This window comes from Lagopus muta, chromosome 14, assembly GCF_023343835.1.
Source record: "Lagopus muta isolate bLagMut1 chromosome 14, bLagMut1 primary, whole genome shotgun sequence".
NCBI lineage: Eukaryota > Metazoa > Chordata > Aves > Galliformes > Phasianidae > Lagopus > Lagopus muta.
Genome location: NC_064446.1, coordinates 1,488,011 through 1,500,395, shown reverse-complemented (window position 1 = coordinate 1,500,395; position 12,385 = coordinate 1,488,011). Strand labels below are relative to the sequence as shown.

Below are 12,385 nucleotides of genomic sequence, written 5' to 3'. Positions count from 1 at the left end.
CATTTCTATAGTTTCAATGTCAACAGCCCCGACAAAACCATTGCATTCTCTCTATGACACACAGGAAAGCGATGTCACCTGCCATGCACATATCCACCTACAGCAGGAAATGGAGTTTCCAAAGCAAACCATAGCTCTCCTTCATACTTAAGTAAGCATACCATCTACTTCCTTGATTCATACAAAATCATCTGTCCATTTGAGAGAGCCCACGTGTCTGGGGACACTGACAGCACATTCACTTGGATTCTAATTCAGAGAAATTTGAAAAACAGAATAGCTTTCCTTTGCCTCCAATGAGATCCTGAACAGAGTGCGTGGGACAAACATCGTGTTTTGTAAGGAACTCTTCACACTACCTGAAGGGAGGCTGTGGTGAGGTGGAAGTCAGCCTCTTCTCCCACATAACAAGCAGTAGGACTGGAGGGAAAGGCCCCATGTTGTGCCACAGGAGATTCAGGTCAGATGTTAGGAAATACTACTTGCTAAAGAAAGCAATCAGGTGCTGGAACGGGCTGCCCAGGGAGGGGGGGTGGAGTCACCATCAGTGTTCAAGAAACTTGAACTGAGGCAAACAGTTGAGTTGAAAATATTGGTGATAGGAGAGTGCTAGGAATGAATGACCTCAGAGGTCTTTTCCAACCTATGAGCAGCGTGGAGCCCTATGATTCCATAGGAGCCAGAATCTCACCCCCAGCCCTCTGACAGGGAGGCTTTGTGCTCCAGACTCCAAGGGATGAGACCAACATGTAAATGGGGGGATTGAACACAAGCCCTCCTGCCCAGTTTGAACGTGTTCTCAAGCAGCCAGCGTGCCACAAGTGCATCAGAGGTGATGGCCATGTTCTGTACCTGATGATCTTCTGCTAATACTTCAGCATGCAAAGATGAGCACGAGACTTTCTCCAAAAACCTTTTCCTGCAATCCAGTAGCTTGGCTCTACATGATATTCTTGCTTCTAGATGTAAAGAAACAAACTTCCAGCTGTCCCATCTGGGGGACTGTGCTGCAGGGCATAGCTGCATCTGCTTTAAGAAGTCACCTCCTGAAGCACTTGGAAATCACTGACAGTTCAAGCACCATCTTCATTTGCTTTTTGTAAGCAGTCTCTTCCTGAAGGGGACAAAACAATTATTTCTTCTTCAAGGTCATCACGATCATGGAGACAGCAAGGAGTTCTTCTTGGGTTTGGTAGTCTTGGCAATCTCTAACATGAACCAAGGAGCATCTTCTTTTGAATTCCAACTTAAAATACCTCCAAGTAATACCTCACATTCGCAGAAGCAGCCTCTCCACCAAGTACTCCATTGGTTATTCTTTCCATCATTTTGCAGATAACCTTTCCTCAGCTTTCAGCCCTGTACCATCAGCAGTGTGCTACATGCATTTGTGCTTTCCATTGTTCTTACAGTGTCAACAGCCATTCCCCTGCATCCATAACACGCCATAAAGGGACTCTCCCATGCACATTCCCCAGTACAGCAGGAAGACGAGTTCTCAATCCATGTAGTTCCCACTTATGGGATAGGAAGAGCAGCCAGCAGTTCCCCCGAGACCTCTGAGACAGCAGACTGTGTGTCTCCAGTCCTCCAAGAAATGACAACAACCCACAAGACGTGGCCACAAGCACTGCAGACAAGTCTGTTCCACTTCCCCGTGTCGATGCAGTGCCACAGGCCTTTGAGATGTTGTGGATGTGCGCAATGCTGAAGTTTCTGTAAGCAATCTCTTGCTTTTGAACCTTTGCCACCTCTTGATTGCAACAATGGCTGGATTCTGCACCCACCAACTCCCTCTATTACATTAGCATAGTGGGAGACTGCAGCAGCTGAAAACTCTGACCTTCCTTCAGTTCACTTCAATTTCTTACAAGATACCTGCTCATACACCCAAAGAAAACAGCACGGCACCTGGTGTGAAGGAAACTTGTCCCAATAGAGACATACATCCAGGTTTACATATAGGTGTAATAGCACAGCACCCCATGGCACCTGGTATGGCCCTGGAACAGTGTTTGCAGGCAACATCTTTCCCCACAACACTCTTCCGCACTTTGTTGCCTTCAGCATCACAGAAGTCAGTGACTCCAGCTCTATTATATCTCTTTCACTTCTCAGGCCTGTTCCACATAGGCAACTTTTGCCAAAAGTGAGATTCTGGGGGAACTAACGTTCCCTCTAAGGATAAAGAAACCACAATCATAGCAGAAATAGATGCAGGCATTGGCACCAGATGTGAAAGGAAACTCAGACAAGAATTTGGCTTTCAATAAGCCACACAGAGCCTTCTTAACTCAACAATTTTCCAAACTCCAAGCCAGCCTGTCACACACAGCACTCCCAAGTCTCTGGCTCTGTCAGCATCATGGGCACCATCCACATTCCTACTCTTACGTCACACAGCACCAGCAGCATTTCAGCCACTGCATTGTGTTGGAAGAGAAATAGACACAAGTTTTATCCTCGACAGCTCTACACATTCCAAGCATGGAAACGACTCCCTCATTTCCACAATTCCAATCAACCTTGCAATCTTCTAAGCTTTACATTGGCAGCAGAGAAATTAAAAAGCAGCTGAGCAAAGAGTTACCTGCACATCTCTGGCAATCTACACGAGCTCTGACTCTCCCAAAAAAACCAGCTTCTGGCTGACATGAACAAGCCGCAAGAACATATAACACATCACTGAACAAAAACAAAAACAAACAAACAACCAAAAACTCCACCATTTTTGCTGCTCTTTCAAATTCAAGATATTCACATGAATATAAGGCCAGGAAATTCTATCATCAGTCCATCAGCGCATGGAAATAATCAAAGAGAAATGTAGCTGAGAAACTCCTCAAGAAGAAATAATGGTCATCAACATGGATACTAAAATTCAATCCCACAACATCTGGAATCCAATCATTTTTAAAGCTCCTGATAAGGCCCCAAACTCTTCCCATAAGCTGCACAGTACAGGATTTCATTTTAGGGAACATTCACCACTTCTCAGAAAGATTCCAACTCACCTGCTCAGCTCCAACAAATATGAAACTTTACATTACATACAGCTCGTACAGGAACTTTTTCAAATTATGACAGGAAACCACAGAATTGGAGATTCAGAATTGCTCAGGTTCCAAAAGGCCTTCAAGATCATCAAGTCCAACGTCAGTGTAACCATAACATTCCAACAATGCAAACTATGAGGCACTCAGCCTCAGTTTTGTCACACACTGCATCCTGCCCTCATGTGTTTGTTGAGACTTGCTCAACGAAGGTCAGGAGTTTCTGCAATGCTACCTTATCATTTCCAAGGGCATACAGTATGTCCAGAAAATGGGAAACGTGGCACACAGCAGAAGGCCTATAAACACAAGTACAGTTATGAACAAACTCTACATCACAGTGTCACATCTAGATACACAAGGAGTTTCACACAAGATGTACAAGCCATTACAGATATGCATTACTCTACGCAAAGACACGACTTTTCTCATCAGAGGATCACCATTACCATGCCAGACAATGAAACTGGGAAAAAATGGTGCATAAATATTACAGGTCTTGACACCAACTATGAAATCAAACCATTGCCCACACAGCATCATTGCTGACCCACCTGCTGCTCACATTCAAATCCAGCCACTCACCATCCTTGCTCTGCACTCACTACCTCTTCTTGCACCATGCATACATCCAACATGAAGCAGGCTGTCAGCTCCTAGCAACAGCACGTCATTGAGTGACAGCTGAAAGAAACTTCAGCACATCCAAGTCCTTTTCCTGACTGCTGAAATATTTAAGCCAGCTATTCCAGTCTACCGAGGGCTCTCTTCCACACTGAGTACCAGATTAAACTCTGACAACAAGGGAGGCCAATCTGACAAGTGAAAGACTTACCAGCCACGGCTCAGATCTCCTGCTGCACTGTCAGCAAATGTCATTCAACATGGAGACAAAGTGATCAACCCACAAAGTATCTCTTACCATACCAATTACCTGCTCGCAGAGTCGGCTCCATTCCTGGGAACTCAGCATTCAAATAATTCCCTTTCCTCCACAAGTTCTGCACACACAGCATCCCCACGACGTTCCCAAATCAAACTCCCATGACTGTCTTCAGTTTTTGTTGTTTTTTTTGAAGTTGACAGCTTCAAATGAGCTGCAGCCCAGCCCATTTCTCCACTACTTGTGCAAAGACCCTGTCAGGAGTGGATAGGGGCACATTTCTTCCCTCAACATACCATCATGCAGAGAGGTTGTGAAGAGTTTAAATGAGAAACAGAAATGATATGTGAGGTCACTAACAGCCCATCTCAAGACCTTTTCACTCAACACACACCCAGCACATGAGCTGGAGGGATGTTATCCAGCCCCACCAACAATGCAAAGTGTAAGGAAGCAGTCAAAGCAGGCTCACTGCTGGAAACATAGAGAAATTAAGAAACCAGAAGTTGAAGCCTCGCCTTGTGGGCCTATTTCAGAAGTAGCCTAGACTTTTCTTCACCATGTGCCATCCTGTGCATGGTCTTCCCTCAGCAGACTGTTGTGCAGAATGGTTGTGAAGAGTTTAAAGGAAGCAGAAATTATACATGGGGTCTTTCATATTTCATTTCTGAACTACCTCATCCTTGGCAATAAGCACACTTGGCAATAAGACAGTAAAACCTGCCAACAGTGCAAAGCTTAAGGCTGCAGACAAATCTGGTTCAATATTGAAGGCACAAGAAATAACAGAACTGTAGATTCTTTCTCTTGGGCCCTTCAGACATATAACTTCCTCAGACACTGTATGCAGCTTCCTTTCACCTTCTTCCTTTCCATTTTGCTTACACAGAAAAATCTGTCTTCACGTGACTGAGACATTCACAGAGGAAGGAAGGATTCCCTCCAGTTCAACACATGCTTCTCCAAAGGCAAACGCACCATCAGTGCACACAAAACATGAACCACATCCAGCCTGGAAGTGCCGGCCTCAATGTGCACAGATGACTGTGAAGGAGCTTCACATCTCAAGGTCACAGGGAGAATGGATTCCATTACTGAGATGGCATGCAGCAATTACAAGCCATTCTATCCATACAGCACTCTTCTACGTACACTTTATCAAGCAGAAACGATATTCTCAGGGGACTGTCATTGTCTCTAAGGACAGGGAAACCTGCATAACGATGCACACGATACAAGTCTCAGCACCAGGTATGAAAGGAAACCACTGCCCTGACAAAGCTGCACTGACTCAACTTTTTCCTGTTCCTGTACCAGATTCAGATTCCAGCTTTCCCAGCAAAATAACCTCAATGCCAGAATGCAACATGTCAGCATCTGTTACCGCAGGAAGAGCTTTTTTTTTTTTTCTCCAGTGACTTCTGAAGGAAACAGAAGCGTGTTGAAGGCCTGACAGATGAAAATATTCCAGGTACGTATGGACATTTCATCACCCAGTCCTGTGATTTCAACAGATCTTCCCGACTTTGAAAGATACCAGGCCATGGAGGCCGAGCAACAGACCTTGAAAACAAAGCCAGCAATGACATAAAACAAAATGAAGGGAGCCCAGCCTTCCCAGGTTATGTCACTGAGCACTTCTGCACGTAAATGAAAACAATCAGATACATAAACTCAAACTGAACAACAGTAGAAAACAAAAAATAAACAACAAATACAAAGAACTAAGATACTTATCATCTCTAAAGAGATGAGAGAGAGGAAATTCAGACCCTCCATCTGCCCTGTCTCTATAGAGATTCATCCGATTTGCTGAGCAGCCATTAGGAAAAGAGAAAAGAAAGTTGACAACACCAGCAGAAATGCTGCTAGCAAAAAGCACTTCAGTCAATCATCTCTAGAAAGTGACAACCCTGTTGTTCCTTTGAGCCCATCCAAAGAGGAGATACATGACTCAGATCATTTGCTGCTCTGGGCATTTCATTACAACGCAGCTCGTTAAGAGCCAGTAGGACAATTGCAAGAGATCCTCCAGCTGTTACATGATATCTCTGATATGGGAGACACAGCATCAGTCCATGAAAATTAAAAAAAATACTGATCTCTGCCATTTATTCAGTCTCAGCAGATATGGAACTCGTTTTTAATTAGTGATGCAGGTAATGAAAAGTGAGTGTTAGCTCAAAAAGGAAGGAACGACGTCAAAGCTGCAGTGTTCGACCTGTCAATACTGACATGCAGATAAACTCACGGTGAGATTTAAGATAAGGAATCTATTACGCATATAGTTTAGCTGACGACAGAGTCGCTTCCCATCAGGTGAAGATGACAGGGGGAGGAGCAACGACACGAATTGAAAGGAGGCAGTGAGAGTGCAAACACTTCACAAGACCCGAATAGAATCTCTCCACACGCCTCTGGTTACGGCACTGCCACTACCGCTGTCCAATCGAGAGAGGAAAAAAACTGCAAACTCGGGGCGTTAAAAAAAGCAATTGAGCGAACGAGGACAGAGAAGAGGGAAGAGAGATGAACAAAGCCAAGAGGCCCACAAAAAAAAGAAGCCTGGAGCAAGGAGAGCAAACGCGATATCAGGGAATGTAAAATGCAAAGGAACAGGGAAACGAGGAAAGAGGGACACAGCGAAGGATGGAGTGTGGAAGCGGCGCGGTGGCAGCACTCACCGTGAGGGCGTCGGGCTCGGCGGCGCGGTGCGCGGCAGCGTCTTCCCCGCGCGGCGGCGCGGCCTCGTCCGAAGGCGGCCGGGCCGGGAGCGTGTCGCAGCAGCTGCCGCCCGCGCAGCGCGGCTGGCTCTTGCGCGAGTCGGCCGTGAGCGACACGTCGTGCGAGTAGGAGCGCAGGAAGGCGCGGACGCCGTCGATGCCCACGAAGTGCGAGGCCGGCACGCCGCGCCACGCGCCGCCGGCCGAAGGCGCCGCGGGCGGCCGCGAAAGCCGCCGGCGCCGCAGGCGCAGCGCCAGCAGCAGCAGCAGCGAGGCGACCAAGAGGCACGACACGGCCGCCACGGCCAGCACCAGCCAGCGCGTCAGGCCCAGCGCGGGCTCGGCCGGCGCCGCCGCGCTGCCCAGCTCCGACAGCAGCTCGGCCACGCTCTCGGCCAGCACCACCGTCAGCGTGGCCGTGGCCGACAGCGCCGGCCGGCCCCGGTCCTTCACCACCACCACCAGGCTGTGCCGGGACGCGTCGCGGGCCAGCGGCGAGCGCGCCGTGCGCACCTCGCCGCTGTGCAGCCCCACGCGGAACAGCCCCGGCTCCGTCGCCTTGGCCAGCTCGTACGACAGCCACGCGTTCTGCCCCGCGTCCGCGTCCACCGCCACCACCTTGGCCACCAGCGCGCCGGGCTCCGCCCAACGCGGCGCCAGCTCCACGCCCGCCCAGCTCCACGCGCCCGCACCCGCACCCGCACCCGGCGCTGCCGCCGCCGGCGGGTACAGCACCTGCGGCGCGTTGTCGTTCTCGTCCGCGATCAGCAGCCGCACCGACACGTTGCTGCTCAGCGGCGGCGAGCCGCCGTCCTCCGCCCGCACCCACAGCTCCACCTCGCGCACCTCCTCGTAGTCGAACGAGCGCAGCGCGTACAGCGCGCCCGTCTCCGCCTGCACCGACACGTACGACGACAGCGGCGCGCCCCGCAGACGCCCCTCCCGCAGCCCGTAGCGCACGCGCGCGTTCTGACCCCAGTCCGCGTCCCACGCGCGCACCGTCAGCACCAGCGCGCCCTCCGCGTTGTTCTCCGACACACGCGCGCTGTAGCGCGCCTCCGCGAACACCGGCGCGTTGTCGTTCACGTCCAGCACCCGCAGCGCCAGCACCGCGCCGCTCCGCAGCGACGGCGACCCGCCGTCCGCCGCCCGCACCGTCACGTTGTACTCCGACGCCCGCTCGCGGTCCAGCTCCCGCGCCGTCACCACGCTGTAGTAGTCGTCCAGCGCCCGCTCCAGACGGAACGGCACGCTCTCGCCCAGGCTGCACCGCACCTCCCCGTTCGCGCCCGAGTCGCGGTCCTGCACGTGCACCAGCGCCACCACCGTCCCCGGCGCCGCGTCCTCCGAGATCTCGCTCAGCGCCGAACGCACCCAAATCTCGGGCGCGTTGTCGTTCACGTCCGTCACCGAGATCGACACCTTCGCCGTGTCCGATAGGCCACCTCCGTCCCTTGCCCTCACTTTCAGTTCGTGGAACTCGGCTTCCTCGAAGTCCAGGTTTCTCACCAGCCTGATGGCTCCCGTGTCAGGCTCAAGATGGAATATCTTTGAAGCTTTCTCGGAAATCTCTGGAAATGAATACTGTACGTCTCCATTGGTTCCGTCGTCGGGGTCGGTGGCGGTGACGCTGAGCAGCGTGGAGCCCACGGGCACGTCCTCGGGCACTCGCACCGTGTACACCGCCTGGCTGAACGCGGGCGCGTTGTCGTTGGCGTCCAGCACAGCCACGCGGATGCGCGCCGTGCCCGTCCGCGACGGATCGCCGCCGTCGCTCGCCCTCAGCAGCAGCTCGTGAAACGCCGCCTCCTCCCGGTCCAGCGCCTTGGCCAGCACCAGCTCGGGACGCTTCTCGCCGTCGCCTCCCGCCTGCACCGACAGCGAGAAGTGCTCGTCGCCGCTCAGCGCGTAACTCTGCAGGGAATTTGCACCCACGTCGGGATCGTGAGCCTCGGGCAGGGGAAATCGCGCACCCGGGGCTGTCATCTCACTTATTTTCTCCTCCATCTCCAACTTCTTGAAGGTTGGAGCGTTGTCATTAATGTCCGTGATTTCTACTGTTATAGAATAAACCTTCATCTCGCCCTCCACGATCAGCTCACAGCGCAGCACGCACTGGGGTTCGCTCTCGCACAGCTGCTCCCTGTCGATCCTCTCGGCCGTCACCAAGTGGCCGCTGCTCGCATGCACAGCGAAATACTGCGTCCTGCCTTGGGACACCACGCGGGCGCCGCGCCCGCCGAGCGCCGCCAGCTCCAGCGCCAGGTCCTCGGCCACGTCGCCCACGAACGAGCCCTTCGGCAGCTCCTCGGGCACCGAGTAGCGCAGCTGCCCCCACGCCGCCTCCCACGCCGCCACCAACACGCACCACAGCAGCGCCCGCTGACTCCGACACCACCGCCCTTCTCTCGCCGCGCACATCTCCCGCACGGACCTGCCGACAACGAACCACCGCCGCTCACGCGCCGCTCCCACTCCGACTTCTTCTTTCAAATCTCTCTCGCCTTCTCTGGCTCCGGCTCCGGCTCGGCGTCCGCTGCCGACCGCTCCCGCCGCCCCTCCGCCTCGCTGCAGCACCGCTCCGCACCGCTCGGCCGCTCGCAGCCGCCCGGACGCCGACACAGCCAGCGAGCGAGCGAGCGAGCCGGGCCGCAGCGGGCGGGGCTGCCTGCAGCGCTCCGCTCCTTCCTCTCCTCCGCGGTGAACAGCGGCGCCCGCAGCCCACGCCCGGCACTGCACGCACGGCTCCACCGAGCAACGCCGCTGCCTCTGCCGCGGCAACATGGAAATAACGCTTTGCTTCTTCTAGTCTTTATTCCCTCCACTGAGAAAACATATTTCTTCTATTCTGCATGGTTTTTATGATTAGAGCGAAAGTGCAGTGTTCCCCTGTAGTTCGTTATTTCTAACAGTATGTAGCTAGAATCTTCATTCCTTCATTAAATACTTCTCACTCTCCTCTCGTTTTTGCACAAGGTCTATATCCTCCGGGAACTCCAACGACCTTTCTTGCAGTTCTTCCGATTGAAAATCTTCCTCAGCTTTCCAGCACTGTACAAGTCACGGAGTCCAGATAGATTTCTCTAGATTCTATGTCAACAGCCTAGACAAAACCAGTGCATGGTCTCTATGCGACATGGGAAAGGGATGCCATGTGCCACGTGCATATCCAAGAGCAACAGAAACTGGATTTCCCATACCAAACCACTGTGAACTGCTATGGTTATTCAGACAGTTTATCAGCTTCCCCGGTTCACACATCGTGCTCCTGTCCATTTCAGACTGTCTGCATTTCTGGGAGCAATGACTGCACATTCAGTTTGAATCTAATTTGGAGAAATTTGAAAAACTGAGTGGCTGCCCTTTGGATTCAATGAGATCCTGAACAGACAGCATGGAACAAACACTGTTGTGTAAGGAACTCTCCACACTACCTGCAGGCAGGTTGTGGTCAGGTCAAAAGCCGCCTCTTCTCCCATACAACAAGCAATAGGACTGGAGGGAATGGTTCCAAGTTGTGCCACTGGAGATTGAGTTTTGATGTTAGGAAATACTTCTCTGAGAAGTCAGATGCTGCATTGGGCTGCCCAGGGAGGGGGTGGAGTCACCATCAATGGAGGCGTTCAAGAAACGTTTAGATGTTGTACTGAGGGAAATCATTCCATGGAAAACATTGCTGATAGGTGGTCGGTAGGACTGAATGATCTTAGAGCTCTTTTCCAATCTTGGTGATTCTGCGATTCTATGTTGCAGGAGTCAGGATCTCCCCTGAACCCTTCCACAGGGTTGGCTTTGTGCTCCAAACCTCCAAGGGATGACACCAACATCAAAATGGTGAGATTGAACACAAGCCCTCCTGCCCAGTTTGTAACACGGTCCCGAGTAGCCAGCATGCCACAGGTATATCAGAGGTGATGGGCATGTTGAATGCTTGATGATCTGCTGCTACTACTTCAGAACGCACACAAGACCACAACTCAATTCCCCAAAAACCTTTTCCTGCAAGCTGCTCGTTTGGCTCTACATTACAATTCTGCTTCTAGATGTAAAGAAACAAACTTCCAGATGTCCCATCAGGGGGACCCTGCTGCAGGGTATCGTTGCACTGACACAGCTCTGCTTTAAGAAGTCATCTCCGCAGCACTCCAAAGTCACCGACAGTTCAAGCAGCATCATCATTTGCTTTTTGTAAGCAAGGCTCTTCTTGGAGGGGACAAAACAATTCTTTCTTTCTCCAACGTCATCATGGTCATGGCGATGGCAATGTGCTCTTCTGCCATTTGTCTCTTCCAACACGCTGCAAGGAGAATTCTACTTTTAATTCCAACTTAAAGGACTTCTGAGTATTATCTCACATCCGCAGAAGCAGCCTCTCCACCAGGTACTCTATTAATTATTCTTTCACTCATTCTGCAGTTAATTTTTGCTCACCTTTCCAGATTGTATGATCAACATTGTGCTACTTTCACCCGTGGTTTCTATTGTTGTGTCAATGTCAGCAGACTACAAGAAACTGTTCCCCTGTATCCATAACACATCATAGTGCAGGGAAGGGTCCCTTTTTCTCCACTGCTCCAGGAAGATGAGTTCCCAATCCATGTAGTTCCTCCTTTTTGGATTGAAAGAGGAGCCAGAAGTTCCCTGAGCCCTCTGACATGGCAGACTTTGCCTCCAGGCCTCCAAGGAATGAGAACAACCCACAGGAGGTGGCCACAAGCACTGCAGACAAGTCTGTTTCACTTCCCCTGGTAGCTAGCATGCCACAGGGCCTCAAGAGTTTGTGGGTGTATGCAATGCTAGATAAACTTCTGATGCCTCTTGATTACAAGAATGGGTAGAAGAGCATGGCTGTGTTCTCCACAACTCCTTCCTGCTAAGCAGTAGCTGAACCATATATCAGATTAATTATGAAGAAAGGCCTGATCCATGGAAGAGGCACTACTGTGGTGCAGAGCTGCACTGACACAACTTTGCCTTAACAAGCTCTCTCACAGCGCTCTTGCAAGTCAATGAAAATTCAAGCTGCATTTTCTGATGCCATGATTTTACATCCAGTGCTGCTGGGTGGAGGATCATGCAAACAAGATCAGCATTCGCGACTGCCGTGTCATGAAAGAAAGGGGCTTAGTGAAACAGGCACAGACCTTGACACAACATAGCAATCAAAACATGCTGCAGCCAAATACACTGCTGACCCACCAGTCTCCCCATTTTAAGACCGGCCTTTGCTCTTGTACTGCCTGTGAACCTCTAAGTTGCAAGAAGAAAAGAATACTCAGTGACTTATGGAAAACTAACACCACCACGTACAAATGAGCACAGAAGTGAAGGAGAAACGATTTCTGCCATTCTTTGTCAGGGCAGTCTGCACCCGAGGGTTCCCACTAGTATCACTGCACTCCTGCAGTCTGGAATAGTCAAAAACTTTGCTTTCATTTCACTTCAACTTCTAACAAGAGACTGTGAGAGGTAGACTGTGCTTCTGCAGTGGAAGTTTACAGTATTTTCTGTATGTGTTGCAGTCCCTTACTGGATTTATAACCTTCCTGTGAAACAGTTGTCTCTAGTATTGTCTGGGTGTAGAGTAGGCCTTTACTGAACTTGCAATACTCTTGTGAAACTCTTGCATATGTTATTTATTTAAAACAAAGCTGATGAATAGATTGAAGTTGAGAATGGGGTGTACTAACTCAGGAAGGACTGAGACAGCACGAGATAAAGAAAAT

At 50.9% G+C, this 12,385-nt stretch overlaps 1 protein-coding gene across 12 annotated transcripts in view; it reads right to left on the bottom strand.

The window, feature by feature from the left end:
- Nucleotides 1-12,385, bottom strand: part of LOC125700302 (protocadherin gamma-C5-like) — a 193,004-nt gene that overhangs the window by 127,329 nt on the left and 53,290 nt on the right. The window contains exon 1 of one of the 12 annotated variants that reach the window (XM_048960779.1): nucleotides 8,733-9,467. The exons of 10 other annotated variants lie outside the window; for them this stretch is intronic. In XM_048960779.1, the coding sequence (XP_048816736.1) occupies nucleotides 8,733-9,443 (711 nt within the window). In that variant the 5' untranslated portion in view covers nucleotides 9,444-9,467. Of the gene's footprint in view, nucleotides 1-7,658; nucleotides 9,468-12,385 lie in introns of those variants that run through there. One more of the 12 variants, XM_048960778.1, reaches the window with a different exon arrangement.